At 36.9% G+C, this 23,696-nt stretch overlaps 1 protein-coding gene across 4 annotated transcripts in view; it reads left to right on the top strand.

Annotated features, from left to right (window-relative positions):
* SLC2A13 (solute carrier family 2 member 13) overlaps positions 1-23,696 on the top strand; it is a 135,947-nt gene that overhangs the window by 66,055 nt on the left and 46,196 nt on the right. For all 4 annotated transcript variants that reach the window (XR_010068283.1, XR_010068284.1, XM_063307979.1 and 1 more), the window contains exons 5-6: positions 17,391-17,554; positions 19,290-19,410. Coding sequence is in view for 2 of the 4 variants with exons in the window: in XM_063307979.1 (XP_063164049.1) it covers positions 17,391-17,554; positions 19,290-19,410 (285 nt within the window). In the remaining 2 variants the exon portion in view is untranslated. The remainder of the gene's footprint in view (positions 1-17,390; positions 17,555-19,289; positions 19,411-23,696) is intronic.

Here is a 23,696-nt window from a genome sequence, read left to right as displayed (position 1 = left end):
GGGAGAATTGTACTTTCAAACTTGCAAGATTCTGTCAACGTAGCATTACCGTAAAGCAGAATTAGCTTATCTAGTTGTGATTCCTATCTGCTTTACACCGCAAAGCCAACATCTATTGTGCATCAGGTGCTTTCTCATAAATGATTTGGACATGGGGTGAACAGTGAGGTAGTATGAATGCACATAGATCTGACCTTGGGAATACGGAAGGAATGAGGAAGCCTTTAAGGGGGGGCTTTAAGAAAAAAAACCTACTCAGTCCTGAGAAAGAGGAAAGTGTGAGAAAGATACGTATTGCTTTTGTTTAATATAAGATGGGGCAGAGAGAAACTTGAACAGTTTTCATAATTTTGTTCTACCCTGCTATAATAAAGAACATTCCTGGAATCCTTGTCATGCTTGTTTCTTGATCTTGCCTACCTTGAATGGCTGACAGGTAGCCATATTAGTCTTCTAAGGTCTACCTCAATATGCACTTCTCAATTAGCATGTGAAGAGCACCAAAAGAGTTCTCTGAACAGCATGAATGGTCAGCTAAGCTGAATAGATTTTTTAAAACCCCTCTTTCATCAGACTAGCAAGAGCCTCAGTGGACAAAAGGGGACAATCATTGGCTACTATTGCGTACAGCATTTTAGTCTGGAGATCTCTGTTCAGATGCACTGCAGAAACACCTCAGGGTAAAGAAACAGACGAAAGTAATATGAGCAAAAAATAAAATAAACTGAGAAAGAGGGCCTAGCAAGTATAATGGAATACAGAGATCATGTAGAGATAAAAATGGATAACCAGCATAGGGGTGCAGTGAACAAGGAGTATATGCTTGCATCCAAATATAAACAATTATGTTAAACATGCAACAACAATATTTACATGTAATGCAACAGTACAGTGTTCCTGAATTTACTAAAAATATATAAAAGTAAGCCTTTAATAATATCAGCCATTTTAAATGTGTTGTAATAATTCACCCTAAATTAAAAATAACTCCAAAGAAAGAAAGAAAAACTAGTTATAGATTAAAAACAAGAGACCCTCTTCAGTCTTTTTTTTTATCTCACAATTTAGATGAACACTGAAATAAAGTGAGTTACACATAAGAAAGAACATTTTTAATTTTAATGTATAGAAAAGTATGCTGGTTAGTCCATATGTAACATTCCAAAATTTACAGTTGTATTTGTTGGACCTAACCAGATACACACAATTGTAGGCAATATGTTTAGATTGTCAGGTAAGATGTTTTAAAAAGAAGGGAATGAGAGGAGGAAAAAAGACTGATTGGAGGCTGATATAGTGATGTTTGCAAGGTTAGTTGCAGTTGCATCAAAGTGTTGATACTTTGGTGAAGTTGTATGCTTCAGCGAATCTGAAGATAAAGAGAAGCTGATACAATCTCTGTGTGGTGCAATGTTAATCTAGCTAGAAGCATTTATAATTTTTTAAAGGCCTTCAACCTCTATGGAATAGTCTGTTGTCTCACAAGTTCAGACAGTTGCTTAGAGAAATCCATGGTTGTGAAAATAGACAGAACAAAAATCACCACCTAAAAATTTGAAAGGGTCACAGTATTTGTTCACCTGTGGGATTGTCTTTACCTGGCTAATTGTACAGTAGAAATAACAAATCACACACTTCCCTGTGTACAGCTGATGAAGAAACTGGTGTTTATGTTTCATTTGTATGCCACCTTTCTCCAGTGCACTTGGCAGCTCATACTGTGCAGTGACTTAGCATCTAGGCAATAAAATATTACATGAAAGCATAGGAGAAGAAAATAAGGAAATTCGTGCACTAATTCTTTGTTGCTGCTTTGTGATTCAGTTCCATAACAGTAAACTAGCTGGTAGACTGTGAAGGCAGAGAAAAGAAGTGCCAAATGATCATTCCTTCCTTATTAGGAACATCTCTGTAATAAATGTAATCATTTGTCTATTTGTTTACTATATGAACTTTTTGAGATTTCCAAAATGAAGTTTTATGCTAAGAAATTCATTGCTATCCATTCTAAGTCTAATTCTCACTGTTTTATAATAAAGCTGGGTGGGGACTACAATTAACCTGTCATTCTCTATTATTCAATCTTGTCTGATAGAGTTTGTTTGTTTGTTTGTTTGTTTGTTTATTTATTTATTTATTTATTTATTTATTTAATAGTCAAATTTATCACCGCCCATCTCCCAAAAGGGACTCTGGGCGGTTTACAATAAAAAGGGTTGACTTGAGAGTAAAATGTAGCAAGAAGAATTGAGTATGATGCTGTGTTTAGAACTGAGTTCTCAATTTTTTAAGCTGTTGCTGGAATTTTGAGAATGTACTGAGGATACAAATGGAAGGTTGGGGGAGAGGCTTGTCCATTCACAAAATGGCTGCTGTAGGAATATAACCAGTTACACCACAGTTTATCAGAATGCTAATGGCTTTTTCTGTCTCCCTCTGTTTACTTCTGTCCTTTTTCTGGGCCAGCAATTAGACTTCCAAACAAAGCGCTGGGCTGCAACAACCTATCGTTTTAATTTTAAAAGAAATCATAAGACTCACTTTATTCTTAAAAATAAAGGTGATGATGGAGGCTGGCACCGTTTTTATTTCTTTTTCCAAGTAAAAAAAAATCAGATGAGCAGAAACTCTGGGAGGCAAAAAGGGAATTAGTTATAAGCAATTTGACATCCCCAGGGGCAATGCTGCAAGCCACAGCCTTGGAGAGAGAGCAGTACAAAAATAAAAAGATCTTCATATAAATAGAAGTTTCTTTTGGGCAGAGTATCATTGTGTAAAGCCCATATTTTTTGCTTTAAACTGGCATTGTCCAGATTAAGGTTTATCACCTCAAGATAAATGAGGCTGTAAATAAGTAACCCCCAAAAGAGAGAGGTGCTATTGAAAAGCTTTTTTTTTTTTTTTTGCAAAACATACTGGAACAAGAAAGCTTCAGTAGACAGTTAATGATAATTCAGGATAACTATAATTCTAACTAGACAACCCGTGACCTACTGGGTCATCACTTCAGAGATATTTCTTTACCAGATTCCTCAATGCCTTCAACAATGGCAGAGCTTATAATGCACTGAAAAAGTTCTTAAAAATTCAAGGACACATTCAGAGATGTATGTCTTGAAAGTAGCCAATATTGAATGGTATAGCCCAGTCAAATATCAGGAGCTGACCACAGGAACTGTTTTATGACATTTGGTGTTATGTCATAAACTGTTTTTTGATCATTTTTATGTCATAATTTTTTAAATAAAATTTACCAATTTTATATTCCATGGGAGTCATGTGTCCTGGATTTTGGACACGTTCTGTAAGTTAGCCCATTTGAGGTACCTTGGTTCAAAAATTGTTGGCCTATGAGACATCATTTCACCCAGTTAAAGGTTACAGACACAAGAGTTTTAGTAGTATATAGATACTATGAATCTTTTCAATGTAGCACTCATAGTCGAGCATTGCATTATTATTGTATGGATGTTCAGTAGCAAAGGAATGCTAATTGAAGTTTTAAATTATTGTTGAGATTTTAACTTCCAGACAGGGAGGAAATTGTGATAATGTACATGAATCTCAACTCTATGATGTCATCTATAATAGTATGAAATTAGAGAATGCTACTCTTATTCAGAAACTGGAAACCAAAACATGAAAACTGCCAGTTTTTAACTATTAAGCATTATTTCAGTGAGAGCCTATGCAGGAATAGTGCAAACTGCTGAGATAGTTCATCTACAAAAATGATTTTGCCTGTATCTGTGTAGTCTTTTTTCTTTAGCCTATGAAGGCATTTATATTTTAAAATTCTTTTATAATTCTGCTTTTTCTCCTTCAGGAAATTATAGTACTATTTGATTTCATATGGTTGCCTTAGTAATAACGAATATTACAAATTCAGTGTTACAGTTTCTCTGCCCAGTTCAAAATCTATAATTAGGAAAGACTATGTGGGAAAGATAAAGACTTCATTCTAGTACACAGCTTTGGAAATGATCCAATAGGATAAGATAGAAAGTATAGTTTTCTTTTTAAAAAAAGTTGGAAGCTTGCCAGATTGATAAAGCCTGAGTGATGGTCTGAGTGAAATTGCGCTCGGCAGAATAGACTACAAGGCTTGTGTATAATGAGCTGCCCAGTCTATTACAGCAAAGGCCACCAGTGGATTTGTTTAGTCACCTTTTGAGAATGTGAGAACAGGTTTTATGGGTCAGAAACTGACATATCTGGATAACCAAACTCCATTCAAGCGTAACAACAATCAATCATACACAAAGATGAAATGAGTGGGCAGCCTTAATGAAAAGGACTATCAGAGATTGCCCTTGTGTCATGTTGTTGCTGTTTTTCTCCATGAGATTTTCTGAGAATAAGGTCTTTTATCTTTAGGCTAAAGATAAAAGGGAAGCTATTTATCTTTTATAAGACAAAAATAAATGGACAATAAATAGAGAAATGGCTGGAATCTATTATATCGATATAATGAAGTTCTAAATTGTTTTGATGGGTATTGTAGTGATGCACATAAAACAGGCTTGTATAGCAAGTAAGTTGGATTTTTTATTAGCAGGCTAAATTTGCTTTTTAGAATCTCTCTTCATATTTCTACAGACAAAAGTTAAATGAAAAGACCGAACATGTAAGATCTTTGAGGCCTTGTGTCAATAAATCCAGAAGTTTGATTAAACTACAATGAGAAGCAGTAACTTTGGTTATTAAGAATAGATTGAACAAAAAGTTACAAGTATTTTTTCTCATGTGATACATAATCAGCCTAATAACCTTTAAAGAATATTCAACATTTCTTAGAAATCACTAAAAGTGATTTTTCTATAAAGGTAGTGAAATTGCCCTTGCCAGTTAAGGGTAAAATATGTTTTTTCAGTTGCCAATAAAATATGGAAGTCTATACAAGTGAGCATCTTATAATGCCTATAGCTTCCAATGAATATGAATTCAATTTATTATTTTTTATCATTATTAAATTTATACACTGCCCATCTACTATAAAAGTGACTCTGGGTGGCTTATAAATAAGTTATAAAACCATTATAAAAATTGAAAAAGTACAAAAAAATAGAAGAAGATGAAAGAGGGAAACTAAACAGTGGAGAGAGTGTCCTTAAGCCACCAACCATGGCTATTACTACTTTCCATGTGGGAAAATGTGGGAAACCTGTTTTCCAGTTATCAAACTATACTTTCCATAATCACTGCCTGCCAGGTGGGACTGATAGAATTTCAATGCAATGACATCAGGAGGGTCATAGTCTCTCAAATCTGGATTTGAATTGCTGATGTGGCATGATAATAAAGAATTGGATTAGGAACTCCCCCCCCCACACACACACAAACACACAACCCAAACTACACCACAGTTTTGTTGTTGCAGGGAAAAAGTAAAAGAGATGCTACATATATCACCTTCAGCTACCAAAGAGAGAGTGGGATACAAATCTAATAAATAAAAACGAGAGAAGGGAATGCAGCTCGTTTAAGCCAAATTCCATTAGTAAATTGATTGTTCTTTAAGCAAGAAGGCCAAACAATAATGGTGTAAAAAGTAAGGCCCAGAGCCTGCACATGGCCTACAAACACCAGTCTTATGGCATCCAGAGACCCCCGATAGCTAAGGTGGAAAATATTGCCCCTTCCTTTTGCATTTTCTTTTTAATCGGAGGGAGGGAAAGTTTAAGGGTTAAAAAGGACACATTTAACCCTTACAGAGCCTTAGAATATCAATACATCCAAACAAAATCCCCAGCAATCAAAAAATTGACCTGCTTGACCTGCTATAAAAGGCGTAGTATGGCTCTTGAGCTAACAGAAGTTATACCCCCTTACTAAAGGCTATTGCAGTTACATGTATTATGCAAGACTGCTTGGCTCTTCACTCCCTAAAATTCTTAATCTTGTGGCCTCATACAAACATACCCATCTTGCTGTTCTTTTTCAGGGTAAAGATCATTATGGAAAGCACAAAAAAAGTAAGAAGAGGTAAGCAAGAAAAATTAAAGGCATGAGATAAGAAAAAGAAAAGGAAATATAACTAGATCTAGTTGTATCAGCACAATTCTTTATATTTCTTCATATATTTCTACTTTTGTTAACCATCCTTGCATCTATCACATTCACTCATTGTTTGATGCATTGCTGCTGTTCTTTAAATGTCACTCCTCTCTCTTTTTCAGGATCTCATCAATTCTGACTACAACCATCTTAATTTTCCTCTTCCTTTCCTTCCATTCACTGTTTTTTCATATTTGTTCTGCAATTTGATATTACTAATATTTGTAGCAGTAATAGACTAGTGAAAGTTTAACATCAGAGATCACATCAATTATGCATCTTTTGTTGTTGAGACTTTTTGTTTCTGAGAATCCTTTTGGCTGAAGACTGAAATCTGAGAATGCCTATGTATCCAGGAATTTTACATGATACAGATCTATAAACATCTAGAGATCTGGAATTTGTACGTTTCTTGCCCCACCAGCTACTCTGGAATTAATTATTTTATTAATCTGTTTTTGTGTGTTTATCATTTATTTCATTTTCTTCTTTCCATATATAGTAGCTTTGAAGGTTTTTAGCAGATTCCTTGTTTAATTTTAAAAAATACATACATGGAAGAAAGAATGCAATTTCAGATATGTGGGTAATATGCCTAGAAATGGATTGTACAGTAGAATTAAAATAGAGTTTTCTAGAGAAACATACTGATTTGGAATGATTTTTTCTTCCCCTAGCTGTGCCTACTTTATCTTAAATATTTTCTTTATATGGGAATAGTCATTATGACACACACATAATTGGAAAATATTTTAAGTATGGGTTAAATCTTGTTTTGATTTGAAGTAATCATGCCAATCTAAATCTAATTAACAATTATGTAAGAATTTCAATCTTACATTTTTACAGCTTGCACATTATCTATTTCTCTAAAAATTGCCTTGTTTTTATTTATTCTTCTGTGAGGAGTAAGGGACTGATTTACTATTTCCTTTCAACAGTCCCCAGGAAAGAGCACTCTTCTGCTCATTCCTCAGTAACCTCTACTTGGAGATACACTCTTAGTTATTGGAAAGAAAAAATATTCTCCATGATTAGACTTTGATAGCTTTATCTTCCAAATTTGTGTATAAAACCTTTCAAAATTAAAATGTGAATCTTGTTGCTACTGTATCTTCTAGTGGTTTCAAAACAACATTTTGTAGTTGGTGATCATCAGTAATCAGTTAAGTAAGTTAAGTAAATGCCATGGTTTAATTATTATCTTTTAAAAAAATATTTAACCTTATCTATTCTGAACTGACCACCATTCTGTGCCAGAATGTAACTTCTCACTTACTACTTTCTCTGCATTATGTTTAACTTTACTCAGCTCTATCAAGTTCACTTTTTTAAAATTAAGATAAAAAACCTCAAACACCATAAATTTTCATAGGGCTTGACCTGGTTAGTACTGAGACAGGAAACCACCAGGAGATCTCAGGGCTGTAGACTGAACTAGGAAGTTAATAAATAACACACACACACCCCAAAAAAATCCACAGAAGGGAATGGAAAGCCACTTTTATATTTTTGACCAGAAAACAACATGGACATGTCCACGTAGTTACCAGGAGTCATGCTGGACTCACGGGAGCTTTCCCTTCAGTAGTGACAATGTTATCTAAAATTTATTTTAAAACTCCCAAATTAAATTTGCATTTCCCCAACAATTGCATATTGGGTTGATCTTTTCATCAACTTACCCACCACAACTCCAAGACGTATGTCCTTAAGTCACCAATAAACTAGACCAATCAGTGTATATGTATGTATAGCTTCACCCTACTGCAGTGTTTCTCAACCTTGACCACTTTAAGATGTGTGGACTTCAACTTCCAGAATTCCCCAACCAGAAATGCTTGTTTTCCTTGGGTGAAATTTGAATGTCACCAGCTGTGGGAAAAGCCACCACCAATCACCATATAAAAATGTGTGCTTGGTTGGTGTTTATAAGGTCTAAATGCTCTGTCAGGGTGTTTCCCCCTCCCCCCACCCCCAAAGGACTGTTGACTTATCAGTCGGTAGACTGGAAGGTAGCAGTCCCCTGTTTGTGCAGGCCAGATGGAACCAGTGCATAAATTTTCTTGGAGCTTGTATTCAAGAGAGGAGTTTTGGTGCGTCAGAGAGAAGTCTTCCACTGTGCAATGCTTTTGGGCGTATCCGCATAATTCCTTTTTAATGGTTATTGACCTGACAATTGGTTGACCTGTTGTCCACTAAGTAGCAGCAAAGAGCTGGTCTCTCTTGGCTTCTGTCTTGTATAGATTTGTGCAGCTGCAGCTGCTGAATAAATGTTGCTGAAGATCTGGAGTTTCAGAAATCGTGTTACTGATTCTTACGTGATATCACAATAGGCATACAAGTATCATCTTCCAAAAGGAGAGGAAAAAATGTAACACTCCGTTGAAGCCATATCTGTACCAGATTACATTCCACAATGGACTGAACTTATTAAAAGAACACTCTATGAGTACAGGAAATGAGGAACAAGGGCTTCCCGGAGAACAGCAGCTACTGGGAAGGGAATTACCTGCTGTTCCTGCCGCAGAAACATAGTCCATCCTTTCCATTACGCATTCACTTATATGTGTAAGCTGGGGCCAGGATGGTCAGTTTTAGGCCTTTGCATTGTGGATTAGTTGACTAACCGATCTAAAAAAAACTGGGGGGGGGGCAGATTAAAGGTAGGGTTTGGGTCTCATGCAGCCAAAACAGCACTGCAGAACAGGTGCTGAGCTAAGCAACTGGATGAAAGAAGGCAGTCTCACAGTAGACCTGCTGGGCCAATTGCAATTAAGCAGATTGCCAATAAAAATAGTTGAGAGAAGAGCTGTGAAGGGGTAATATTTGAAATGTCACTGAATGCCGCCTCCTCCATGCACCATGGATTGTTTGGATTGGAGGGTGTCTTCTATTTTCCTTGGGAAAGCCCTACTTTCATGCCATATTACCTATCTCCTGAAGTTTTTAAATGTATTTTTAAATACTTTAGTTTGTCACCAAGATACAGTTCACTCATGACCACAGCAGTGATCTGTCTGTGATAACTGAATATATTTCTGGCACGTAGAAAAGGCTGTTCAATCCCACAATTGTTTATTACATTTATAAGTTGTCTTTTCTCTAGAAGCTGAAAATGCCGTAGATTTCTTTCCCTCTCCTCCCATTTATTTTGTAAGAGCCTTACATGGTGGGCTAAAAATGGCCAGAGTAATTGCTCAAGGTTATCCAGTAATTGCTCAAGGTTATCCAGTTAGCAAAAGCAGTTTCAGAAATTGCCTGGTTTGGGTTGGGAGCATTTAGTGAATATGATTAGGACCTCCCAAAGAATTAGGAAGGAGTATTTCGGGGTAGGAGAAGTTAGATTATGCAAAACGTTTAATTAAAAGTTGAAAAAGGAAAGAATAGCTGTGTAGGAACAATATTTGAAGTGTCACTAAAATTTTAAATACTTTCATTATACCATTCAAGTATTATTTAAGTATAATTTTGTTTCCAGTGATGATTCTATTTAAGGAATGAAGTTCTTTATCTGAAAAGCCACATTTTAGTGCCTCTAGCCTAAAATTGTGTGGAAATTATAGCTAAAGTCATAGGAGGAATGTGTGTGAGAGACAATGGAGATCATGGTGTACAACATGATCTTTGGCATGAAAAGCTTAGGAGAACACCTGTCTGAAACCTTGACAAGAACGTTATTGTATATCTTCTCCCTCTTAAACAAGACAGAACAAAGCAGCAAAAACTTCCTCCAGATTCAGCTAAGGACCAAATAATTACTAAATATATGTTTTACAGTCCCATTAAATCCTAGGTTCATTGGGTTTGTGATGATGGTGGAAAATGTTTTCCAGTTGTTGCTTCCAACCTTTCCTTTCCTGGAAAAAAATCTTTTAAGGAAAAAAGCTGCACAGTATCTTTGATTGCTAGGAGTCTTCCATCGCTACTGTCAGTTTAGATGTTCTGGGATTTTAACTTAAAACATTAACTGCACAGGAAAATCATGCAAAATTGTAAATATAAACCATTCTGAAATTACTGAATGGCAGGCTTTATAGAGAAAATAGCTTTTGAATGAGCAATCATCTGTTATAAGCTGCAGTGTATGTTCTTAGGAATATCTGCAGTATGGAAAACACTTAAAGAGATACGTAACAATGCTGGATTTGGTGAGTTGTTTCAAACATATGTTGAATAAACCACAGCAGCTTGATATATACACGATGCCAAGCCATCAACCAGGATTTACAAACCACATTGATTCATAAGGTTTTAAAAGCCAGAACGTACTATATGTGGTTTAGTGTAATGTATGATTTACTCTATACATATATATTTTGGTAAGGAAAAGTATATATAGTATAAGGGGGAAGTGGTTTTATTAAGATGGGGATAGCATTTTAAGTCAGTAACATACATTCTATACTCCACATTTATTCATGAATAATTTAATTTTAGTGCCATGAGCGTGTTTGCATGTGGAATATACTTCCTGTTTTATGGAATACAACAGTATATTGCCTTGCAAAGTACTGTCTAGATTAGAGTTCCTAGCTTGTAGAGAATAGCAGAGAGCAATTCTAATTCTTAACATTTTTGGTAACATTAGAGAATGGAATTTAGGATTATATGGAGATGGGGGGGGGAAAGAAAGTAGTGACAGAAACTAGAGCGAAAGTAAATGTTTGCAGGAAAAGAAAGTATAAGTTCTATATGAAGAGGTATCCAAAGATAGATTAATCTCCCAGGAAAATTAGTACAAAGTGGACATAAGGAAAAATGATAATGGAAGCTGCTAGGAACAGAATAAAAAGAATTGTGCTACAGAGTGCCACAGAATTGCATGGAATTTCCCTAGTGAGAAGTATAAAAAAAGAATGCTTAGTGGAATATTGAAAGTGAAAGATTTGGATGATGAAAAAAATGCATATAAGAGAATGATAGTTGCTAAGAATGAGGCCCATTTGTACAGTCTGTATAAAATGAAAAATTTGCGAATAATATAGTCACAGAGAACAAGAAACAGTTAAGGCCGAAAAAATGCAGAGCAATTTTAACAGCAATACAAAGCTTTCAGCAGTATGACCAAAATTAAGAATAAAAGTGATGAAATGAAGTGCCATGTGACATTACATGAGGCATAAGGTGTACAGACTGTATCTTTTGTTCTTCAAGGAGTCACAGAGCAATGTATGGATGTGCAAAAGAAAGTTTATTGTATATTTATCATATTATTTCTTAAAATCAAGAAATTGAAAAGATTATAGAATGTTTTGCACAATTATAGAACTTAAGACTGTTTGCCGAATGCAGTAGGAATGGTAGGAAAAAAGCATGAGCAAGAATAAATGAAAAGCTAAACCCATTTTCACTGAGTAAGGAATATGACAAGGATGTGTGATGTCCCCTGAGTTGTTTAATATATTTATGGACAAATGTTTAAGGAATGCTTGTGGTCATGCTAGACCAGGGTTTCTCAACCAGGGTTCCGTGGCACCCTAGGGTTCCACAAGGGGTCACTAGGGGTTCCCTGGGAGATCACGATTTATTTAAAAAATGATTTCAAATTTGGACAACTTCACATTAAAAAGGTAAGTTTCATTCTTTATTTTTAGTTTAAAAAGAATGTTAATGTATATATATAGGCCTACAAATGAAATGACTCTAATAATTTTGTAACTTCTGGCCTATATTTGAGCCTAAAAGTGCAAGGGTTCCCCAAGGCATGAAAAATATTTCATGGGTTCCTCCAGGGTCAAAAACTTGAGAAAGGCTGTGTTAGAGATATATTTGCTAGCAGTGTCAGTACTTTTGTATGCAGATAATGCTGCATTATTGTCTGAGAACCTGAATGATTTGCAGTGAATATTATTTTGAAAGTGTGATGAAATGAGAAGTATGACTATGGAAATTAATATATTAAAGATCAAAGCAATCTTTGATATGGAAAATTAAAGTGAATGATGGAAAGTTATACATAAATAGCCAATCACAGCAAGTACATGTTGGTGTACCTTGATAGAATTTTTACTAACGATAGGAACATGGATGGAAACATTTTAAGGCATAAATTCTGTTAGAACAGTAGTGGTAGTTTGTGATCTGTTGCAAAAGAAGCAGCAATGCCTAAACAGCAGGCTTCTACCCACTTTGGTATATGGCAGTGAGAGTTGGGTATGTCACAGCAAACATAAAGGTAAGTTGAATGTAGTGGGAATAGGGTTCTTAAATATTGTCTTTGATAAAACAGAATGAGACAGGGTTAAGAATGAGTCAGTACTGAATGAATGTACAAAACAAGCTCTACTTTTTGGACATTACAACAAATGTGAAAAGGTGTTGGGCTTGCGCTGTGATGGAGTGATGCTCCTTTGTCAGACCAACCCATTCAAGTCTCCCACCCTCTGGATATTGTTGTACAAAAGTAAGTGACCAGCATAGTAGAAGTGCATCAAGGGTGAGTTGGTCATAGACAAAAAGAAGGAGGATTGAATTTCATGACAAATATATGAAGAATGCTGATCTATGACAGTAATAATCCATTTATTCATTTGTTCACAAATATATGAAGGAAGAGTGATGGGTTGAAATAAAGGAGCAGACTGACACCCTCAAAAAGAGTGATGAGACGATTAAGGAACAAAAAGCAATAGATGAATGGTATATGTATGTGGTAGAAGCAAGGATGGTCCACAAGTGCAGAAAGAAATGGAGATGTATAGTGAATTGTGTTGGTGAACCAGTTTTAGATTTCCTTTCCTTCTCTCTTACCTCCTGCCTTTAATTTCTTTTGTTCCCTACTTCTCACTCTTTTTCTGTGCTTCACATAATATTGTTTATCCCAAAGGGAAATAGCTTGATGGATCTGTATGTGTGTAATCTTATAGGTATAAAACTAGAAAATTATATTAATTAATTAATTGATTGATTAATTAATTGGGTCTGCTTTCCAGTTTGCGTAGTATTGAGTGGTATAAAATAATTATACATTGTTTAGACAATCAGTTTCTGTGTTTTGTTGTTGTTGTACTCTTTCCCAAAAAGCAGTGGGAGATTTGTGTAGCTGCTGCTGTGTCATCTGGTTATTGGAAAAATGGTTTGTAATAAACACCTGAATCTGTTGCTTTTTATCTTAGTTTTATGAGTCTGCTGGCAAGATAGTCTTTTTTAAATCTCTGTGGAACATCTAGGGGGAAAAAACACTTTATAAAAGCAAGGAGGAAAAGAATGAACCAAAGTCACCAACTAGAAATCTTACATTCAGGTTATAAATCTTTTCACCAAGCCTGTTATTTAATTAAGCGTTAATCAAATGAGATGCTATAAAAATGTGCCTCTATTGTGATTCTGTTCTGAGATCCAACTATTCATTCTATTCAGTCTCTCAATGGTTTCCTCCTTTGTTCTGTCTTTCCAACAATCATTTTCTATCTTCATTTAGCTGTTTTTCTCCCTGTGGTTTTCTCCCTGTGTTGGGATGAATACAGTTGTGTTCAATCCCAGCTGTTGTAATCATGGATCTTTTTAATTGATTTCTACATAAAATCCTTTGATCTCTTCTTGGGCTCACTTAAAAACAAGGTTCTTTGCGGTATGAATAGGACATTACTTCTTTGGATAGTTCTTTGTATGTTTTTTACGTTGTATTTTCCATCTTCCTTGACAGTCTTGAATTTCATTTTCTAACCCTCCTATTTACCACTTATTCACATTACATAGCCATAGGTTCTTATGTAATTGTTGCATTTTCCTGTGAGTTTTTATTGTTCGTTTGTTTAAATTTATTGGCCACCCAACTCCAGTGGAGTCTGAGTGGCATACAAAACTAGGGAAAATGTTAAAACAGCTAAAAGCATTGAATCACACAGAAAGCCCAGACTAAAACAATCTCTTGGACAACAAAACAAAACAGGGGCCATTGAAAAATAATACAACATCAACCCCAGGCCTGGAACCAAAACCAGGTTTTCAAAGCTTTCTGGAACCGCAGAAGAGAGGGTGCCATCCTTGTCTCCAGGGGCATGCTGTTCCAGAGGGTGAGGGTGAGGGCCGTAACAAAAGGCATGCTTCCTTTGTCCCACAAGATGGCATGTTTAATGGAGGGGACCTGGAGCGCACCCACTCTGCTGGAACGTACTGGGTGGGCAGAAACAGTTGGAGATAAGTGGTCTCTCAGATATCCAGGCCCTCTGCCATACAGGGCTTTATAGGTGATAACCAGCACTTTGAATTGCACTTGGAAGCCAACTGGCAGCCAGTGCAGCTCACGTAGCAGTAGTGACACGTGGGCACACTGAGAGGTGCCCGTTACTGCTTGTGCTATTTAAAATTTAAGATTTTTTGGTAGCCCTGCAAATTGCAGAGTTACTTTCAACATCTTGATATTTCCCTAATGCAGGTTTTGATTCATTTCCTGAAGCATACAAAATCCAGGGATTCTTGATACTTGCTAAGCAGTGAATTACTGTTACTTCTATTCCCATAGTTCAAAGGGACTTGGGAAATGCTTCCTGATCAGAGAAAAACTGGAAAACTTAGAAGGAGGGGGAAAATAATAATGTGTTGTAGATCATCTTTCTTCACTTCTGTTACAGAGTTACAGATTCCTTCTTGCCTATCTCATTGATGAACAGCCTAGGGGCCATCAGAATAATCTGGCAATCTTTGCCTAGATATTTCTAAAAGTAAGAGGATTTTTTTTCATGCTGAATCAGTCTTCAAATGCCATGAGCATTACCTTGATCCCTTAGTTGGTGTCGCTGTTTCATTATGAATGATGCTGCTTGCTATTTTCAATCTCTATTTTTAATTTCTTGCTTTAATTTTTTTAGCCCATTATCAAGGCATTCCATCCAATCAACTTGATATGTAAACAGTGAAAAGAATCTGAAGTATCATCATAGGTTCATAATGTCTTATATTTTTAGCTTTACGCCTAAAAAGAGAAAACAACTTTAGTAGAGATGTTAACTGTTCAGGGACTGACAATGGCTAATAATAATTCAAAACATTTTATTAGGTTGGACGGAATTGGAGACAACTAAAGGTAGTGACTGTATTTCCATATATACAGTCATGTACTTGTGTTTTACATTTTGGAAATGCTGTTGGCTGAAAGTTGGTTGAACTGTGCTGAGTAATCGGATAACCACGAACAAGCTACCTAATCAATTAGGGATACTGAAAAGTGTTAACAACAATTCCAGGTACCATATTTTTGTATTTCTCAGTGTAGCTACTACCGTAGGCTTAAACCAGCAGAGGGTGTCTGTGACAGAAGGGTACATTTGAGCAAATGGACTAAAAAAATTGATGGATATGTATACTTAGGACCTCAGCAGAATTTTCATGGGCTGTGTAAGATGGTGAGAGCTACTGGCAGATAGATAGATAGATTGATAGATAGGTAGATAGATAGATAATTATGTGATATAATTATCTATCTATTTAGGTGATATAAATTTAAATAATAAATAAATAATAATTACCTTATTTACTATACTTGTATCCTGAATGTAGGAGGGATGAAGCAAGCTGAAGCTGAAACTCCACTGGGAGTTCCAGAGAATGGGGCAATGATGAAAAAAGCCCATGTCCAAATGTATAAATTGTAAATAGGAATGAGCAACCTTGGGCCTACAGCCCATAAGTGCCCCTAATAGTTCCCAGAATATCCCAAATTGTGCTGCTAAAATTCAGTGGCAAAAGGCTGCTTTTTAACAGAATATGTTTTTCAGGTCTCTTTAAAATAAGAATATAAATGGAAGTACAAAGCCTACAGGGACGCGGTGGCGCTGCGGGCTAAACCGCTGAGCTGCCAATCGGAAGGTCGGCGGTTCGAAACCGCGCGGCGGGGTGATCTCCCGTTGCTAGTCCCAGCTCCTGCTCACCTAGCAGTTCGAAAACATGCAAATGTGAGTAGATCAATAGGTACCGCTTCGGCGGGAAGGTAACGGCGTTCCGTGAGTCATGCTGGCCACATGACCACGGACGGAGGACAACGCCGGCTCCAAGGCTTAGAAATGGAGATGAGCACCGCCCCCTAGAGTCGGACACAACTGGACTTTACGTCAAGGGAAACCTTTACCTTTACCTTACAAAGCCTTTGCTAAGCAAAATGTATCTATATCAACTTGAAATACTTACATCCCCCATCTCTGGTCTCCCAGTACATTGCAGACACCTTGCCCACTTAAAAAATGTATAGCCCTTCAAATTTAAAAAAAAAAACAGAAGAAATATCACTAGAAAATTCTTCTCAAGCACTAAAATGGGTTCTCCAAATGTAACACTTGTTCTCTTTCACTGCACCCATTCATTTCAGTACAGCTCATGGACTGTCATTATGAATCATTAACTATTTTTGATGTTATAAGAGTTTGCAAACTGTAGTTTAGGCAGGGCCAGGCAAACATTTTTCATTTGGGAGGGCACATAGGAAGGAAGGAAGGAAAGGAAGGCAGGCGGGTAGGCAGGCCGGCCGGCCTTTGAGAGCATTCCAGTGACATGATGAAACTCTATCTTTGGGTGGGCCAGACTGAAATTTTGTAGGAGGTTGGGGATGGTCAAGGATGGCAGTAGATGTATTACATGCTAATTTCTACCTTTATTTGGGGAGAGAAAATGCAAACATTCACACCACTGAACACATGCAATTTTGCCCATTTCAAGACATGATTGGGGAAATGGCTTGGGCTGCAAAATAGGGACTGGAGATGGACCACAGATACATTAAAACTCTTGTTTAGTGCCTGTTATCTACTCTAAACCAGAACCTCATGGCACTGCATTAACAGCTATCTAAATTCATTGAGGAATGCTTAGCTTGAAATGTCTCCCTTTACTATGCTGCCTACTTACATTAATGTGTCAAACCCCCACTTCAGTGGTCATTGCTACCTAAATAAGAACTTGTTTCATTTATCTATTAATATTTTAGAGCAGTTATTTGATTTACCACAGTGAAGAATACAGATTCTAGTTTTAAGAATATTCTTAAATCTGGGGAAAGCAAGAAATCACATTCTGCATGACTGCAATATGCCTATTTCTCATATCTCTCTGAAGTTCTGTCTCCAGCTCTATGCCCACAAATTGCTTGAAATAATAGAACTGATGCTGAGATATACATCTTAGGCATGTGCTAGAGCACCAGAATCTTCAAGGAGCAAATTTATTGTGTCTCCCCAATCAAGATATCTGGTAGAGCATAATATTGGCATCACCAAAAAGAAAAGAGCCTGAAAAGGAATAGATTCATGTATTACCATCCATAACAAGGACCAATCTATCACATTGCCTTTGTCCAAATCAGTGAATATACTTCATATTTCATGTTATTTATCTTTCAGGTACTACAGTGCTACCATTATGCAAATGTCAGGTGTTCGAGATGACCGACTTGCAATTTGGCTTGCTGCAGTTACAGCATTCACTAATTTCATTTTCACTCTTGTTGGAGTCTGGCTTGTAGAGAAAATAGGCCGCCGCAAACTTACACTTGGAAGTTTAGCAGGTATGCCTGCATCATATCAAAATGGACTAGGGAGCAAAGAGGAGTGTATTTGAAAATGTAGTAATAATTAGCTTCAGTGAGGTTGGTGTGATTCAGATCATAGAATCTAGAAGTAGAAGAGCTGTCATTGGTTGTTAGTTCTGGGGTGAAACGCTAGACTACTTCTGCATATGTTTTAATTTTAAAATGTTAAGGAATCTTATGAAATCTAGCATGGATGGGCAGTGAAATAATGGGTGTCCAAGCAGGTGTCTTATCAGTTGTGGGGCTAACCCTAAGTGACAAATACCCCTGTCATTTCTTCCCAGTGACTGATAATTAATCTTTTGAACCAGCCAGTTAAATTAAAGAACAAAAAAAAAGTTTGTTAACTGTTGTTGTTCCTTTGAGAGTAGAGATGTTGAATTATCAGCTGCAAATGGAGTGTTACTGAGACCTCATTAGTGTACTGAGTCCTCATTAGTGTCTTGGGATGGAGATATTTTCCATGTTAATTTGCATGGATTTGTACACAGGTGGTCCTCAAGTTATGACCATTTGTTCAGCGACCGTTCAAAGTTACAGCGGTGCTGAACAAAGGAACTTACAACCGGTTCTCAAAGTTCTGCTCATTGCAGTGCCCCTATGTGAACAAAATTCAGATGCCTGACAACCAGCTCATACTTAGAACCAGTTGCAGCTTCCTGTGGTCAAGTGATTGCCATTTGCAACCTTCCCTGCCAGCTTCCCTCAAGCAAAGTCAATGGGAAGCCAGCAAGGAAGGTCACAGGGTAAGTCTCCACCTCAGCCTTTTCTCACCTGAACGCACTGCAGCCTCCTTCCCCTCTTCGCTTGCACACACCCCACAACCTCTTTCCCTGGCCTCCCTGCACTTGCATACATATACGCACCCTGCATCCCCTTTCCATGGCCTCCCTGCGATCGCGCACACACAGACACGTGTACTCCCCACCCTGTTTCCATGACCTCCTTGAGATTGCACGCATGCACCCCATGCCCTCTTTCCCCAGCCTTGCGATCGCATGCACCCTGCACCCTCATTCCCTGGCCTTTCTGAGCTCATGCCACACCAAGCAGCCGCTCCCTCAACTCATGAATGGCCTGCGCCAAGCCTTCCTGGGCCTCCCCCACCCCTCTGCAACACCCCCACGATCCTTACCTGGGATTCCCTCCACTTCCCACTTAACCACCTCCATGTCTTGGGTTATGACAACAACAGGGACTGCTGGGGTTGCAATTGCTAAGCAATACGGTCATGTGACATCAGACTTTATGACTGCATCACTTAGCGATGGCAATCTCGGTCCCAGTTGCAGTCGTAACTCAAGGACTACCTGTATGGAATATATTAATAAATCCATGCATATTTTGTATAATAACATCACAGATCTTGCATCGTGTTTACCCTTCCATTTTCTGCAGGTAACATAATTTTCTTACAAGTTGAGGCCCACATTGATACCTTTTAATTTTGTGAGGCATTTTAATCAGAAGTAGCAAGTTCGTTTCCTCTGTTGTGCTGCAACTGTTCTGAAGCAAATATTAGGTCGTTTTCTTCAACACTATACTGTACAAGATTGGCCGCCAAGCACAGGTGTTGAACTTAAAACAGGACAAAGTCAAGCCACTTGTGTTAAAATGCACTCCAAATTTTTTTGGGGAGTGAGATATGTACAGGCACACCTACATATGCATTGTTCTATATTCTGGAATAAAACTGTTCGTTTGTTTATAGGCACAACTGTGGCACTTGTTGTTTTAGCTTTGGGGTTTTTGCTGTCAGCTCAAGTTTCACCACAAGTTACTCTTAACACTGAAAGCCCTTCAGGCCAAAACTCCACCTGCACAAAATATAGGTAAGTTGTTTTGATTTGCTCATTAAACCTTTGATGTTTATGCATTTGTTCTAATTAAATACAGTATAATAAATGTTAGTCAAGAATTTACAGTTAGCCAAAGGATTTTGGGTTCACAACACATTCAGGATTTATTCTTTTACAGAAGAAATGAGTCAAGGAGCAATATTGATGTCTCTTTGAATATTAATTGGCACTATTTAAATATTAAATAAATATAACCTAATTAGTTTTTCTACAGTAAAAATAGCAACAACAACAACAACAAAAGAATGTAAAACAAAGACCCGTTTTAACATAATACTCAAAACTGCAATTTGGGATAGAAAAGTTACAAGGCTATTAAATAAAACCTTTTTGTAGAAGATTCCTAAATAGTCACAGATAACAGAGTAACCCATTACTTAGGTACATGTTTTATCTTAACTTTAACTTTCTCACATTATTGCTGTTCCATATAATTTTCAGGGTAAGAGGTTTTTTTGGGGGGGGTGTAATTTGCATGAGCAAAACTCCACCCATAGAATTTGACCACTCTGCCCCAAGACTTTCCTGTTTATTTGTAAGCACTTTATCACTTATTATTCACCATGACTAGTGGTAAGATGAACTAAAATCTACAATGACTGATTACAATGTCCAAATAAACTCTACATAACTTTTTAAAGTAGCTGTGTTATATACAGGAGAGAAGATACAAGTATTTAGTGTCTGCTGCAGGAAAACACAAGCCTCTTTTGAATTGGAGATAAAATGAAAATTGGATTTCAGACACAATGTAGATGAACAGAAACCAAAAGCATGAAATATGTTTAGAAATACTACGGTGTAATTCAGTCACAACTTCCAGGCTTCTGTGATCAGACAATTTGTGGGTAGTGTTTTGATGGAGCACTTTGTATAAAGTTCATCCAAATGAAATACATTTTAGATTATGTGGTCTTCTAATCCCAATTAGTAGATACATTTTGGATGTATGTCATATGTCAAATTCATACATCAGAGGCAATAACTGAGAGGCTAGATCATCATACTTTGTGGTGAGTGAGGTGATTGGCTGGATGGTTTAACTGAGATCCTAAACATGGAACAGGGAAATTATGCTTACATATTATATTTTTATATCTTTTGTGTGGGTCTTCCCCACTATCCAAGATATGAAGTACTTCTAATAGCCATTTCATATTAACTGTATTAGCTCTACTGTTTCTCAGCTCTGTGGTGTGTTCTACTTTGTGACTCATAGTGACCCCACAAACTGTTCTTTATTCCTCTAGTACCAACTCTACCTGCTTTTCTTATCTGCTTGTGTCTGTTGGGCTTATTGCAGAAATAGGTCATGTAGTCTTCTTTAGTTCTTGTAATAGTGCATGGAAAAGGGCAAGAGAAATCTCCATTTTTTATTCCAAATATGTCACTTTAGGTTTCTGTTACTATGTAGGAAGAAATAATCAATATATGGGAAAAGGTAATATAAATGAGAATATGATCTGGTTTTCTTGCAATTAGTGTTGTGCAGAATGCAAATCCTGGGTGTGTTTACTTATACACTATACACTATTGAATTTGATGGCTGCCCTAAATGTACTTACAGTAAAAATAATGTTTTAAGCATGAACCATTCTTCATCTGGACCCTACGCTAGTGAATTCAAACAACTGCCCCGTGAATAGCTTGATTATTTTAGTGGGTAAGTGTACACCTTCCTGATAAAACTAGGCCATTTTATAGAAGTCATCCGTAAACATTGTTAATGGATATTGAAAATAATGTAATGATTGTTAGTTCTTAGCACACAGATTTTTAAATGCAAGCCTTGTCAGATTAACTTTTTATTTTGACCTTGAAATGTCCTTAGCATATTTTGGGAATGTTGAGAATGTAATATGCCTTGACTGCAGGAAAACATCAGAAAATGTACCCCATGACATTCTGATTAGCAAGATAGTTGAGTGTGCTGAATGTACTACTGCCAAGACATGTTTTTCCCAGCTTTCTGACATCTGCAGACTTTGTAAGTGTCCTTTTAAGTGTCTCATTCAAGTCAGTGTAAAAATGTTGAACAGCACAAGGTCCAGGGCAGAGCCCTGTAGATTGCACTTGATAGTTCCTTGAAGTAATGGCTGAAATGGAGCCATTAATGAGCACTGTTTGGGTGCAATCATTCAGCTGTCATTACTATAAGAGGAGTTTTACTTGACCCATATTTTACCATTTTATTAAGGAAAATATCATGAAGCACTTCGTTGAAGGCTTTGCTGATGTCCAGGTACCCTATGTCTATGGTATTCCCCTGATCTACTAGAGAAGGAGATAAGATTAGTTTGGCATGCTGGCTGCTGTTAATTGTAGCCTGCCTACTCAAATATTCACAAACAGGCTGCTTGATACTCTGTTCAGAGACCATACCTACACATGTACACACTGTGTGTGTGTGTGTGTGTGTGTGTGTATGTGTCAAACTGAAAAATCTGTAGTTTCCCAGGTTTTCCTTCTTCCGTTTTTGAAGATTTGTTCCCTCTGTATTCTGGGACTTCACCAGTGCTCCAGCATTTTTCAAAGATTACTGAGAGCAGTTCTGTGATCACCTCTGCTAGTTCCTTCACTACCATGGGATGCAATCCATCTGACCCTGCTAAATTCTCTTTTACCCTCCTTGGCTATCCTAAGCTGCAGTTTCCTTGTTCCCCCAGTGGCATCATAATGTTTGTAACATCCCCAAAGAAAACTTTTATGTTGTTCCTGATACCTCTTGCAAGATTTGGCCCATTCTGACCTTTTTAACACAGTTCCTACAGGATCTGAATACTGTATTCCATTCTTCTTTGATTATGTCCCCCTCCTTCTATTTCCTGTGCATTTCCATCTCAGCATTTTAGAGTGCTCCACATATTTCTGTGTTGGCCTCTTTATATTTCTTTCACGTTTGCTTTTTGTGGGAATATTTGTGATTGCATATTCAGTATCTGGTTTTATAGGATTTTCCATTCTTCCCAGACACTTTTCTCCTAAAGGACTTGAAGCTACAGGATCTATTCTCTGAGTTTTTCAAAATCTGTTCCTCAATATGCAAGTCTGCCTTCTCAGTTGTTGCTCCTTTGGATATCCCAAATTCAAGAATAACACAATTATTATTTGGGTGTAGGAAGGCAGGTTCCAGCTGAAAGATAGGAAATTTTTCCTAATAATAAAAGCTCTTTAGTAGTAAAACCTTACCATGGGAGGTTATAAGCTCCTCTTTACTAGATGGTTTCAAGCAGAGGCTGGATGGTCATCTGTCAAGGGTGCTTTAATTTGGATTCCTGCATTGAATTGATCTTGATGGCCTAAATAGTTCCTTCTACTTTATGATTTATAAAGTCAGATGAGAGTAACAGTACATATTTCTAAATGCACACTAACTGCCAAGTTGATGCAGTAGTATAGATTTAGTGTGTTTATAAACCAATGTAGTCTACAAAATCCCATGATATTTCTTTAAAGGAAGCTTAGTTTAATTCTCATTTTGTGCTTCTTGTACCCCTAGTACATGATTGCTTCAGTATTACTAAATTAAGCTTGAAAACAGAATCAGTACCAGGTGATAAGTTGGCTGCACGATTTAGAAAAGTAATTTAATGCATATGTTTTGTTCAGATGTAGGCTATTTTAAGGGCAAATTGCAGGAATCTATTAAATGTGAACTCTTTAATTTAAAACACAGTCTATAGATAATTAAAAGAAGACTCCAATTATGGAGTAAGCAGAGAAATTAAACCTGAAATCTTAATGGATCAGCAAGAATTTTGGAAATTACATCCATAACATCAGCTAGCAGTATATGTAAGTATGCTTTTGGTTTGCCATCCATTAATGAAGTTGAAATGAATAGACACAGTGTTTGCATCTACAGCTATGTAAAGCTGGTAACTCTTCACTGGATGGAATTAAGCCTCTATATTACTAGTTGGGCTGTACTATTTTATTGATAGTGTAACACTTAGTAGGAAAGATCAGTCCATAGATAAAATAATCTGCTAAAATTAGTTTGAGCTGTGTGCAATTTCATAAACTTTCTGGATTGGCATGAATACAACCTAGTAAATACTTTTGAATTGCTGTCTAACTGAATTTTTAACTGTCCCTTGTTTTTCTGCAATATTGCTTTCTGCTGCTATTTGAAAGTTTCATTATGAGGTGGGCTTGAATTGTTTATTTTACTAGTCACCTTTAGCTTTCTAGAACATTCTAGTACAGGAAAAAATATGGTTATCTGTTGTGGGAAAAGTACATGGAGAATACTTACC

Source organism: Candoia aspera, chromosome 7 (assembly GCF_035149785.1).
Source record: "Candoia aspera isolate rCanAsp1 chromosome 7, rCanAsp1.hap2, whole genome shotgun sequence".
NCBI lineage: Eukaryota > Metazoa > Chordata > Lepidosauria > Squamata > Boidae > Candoia > Candoia aspera.
The sequence above is the reverse complement of the archived record's forward strand: the minus strand, read 5'-3'. Positions and strand labels throughout refer to the sequence as shown.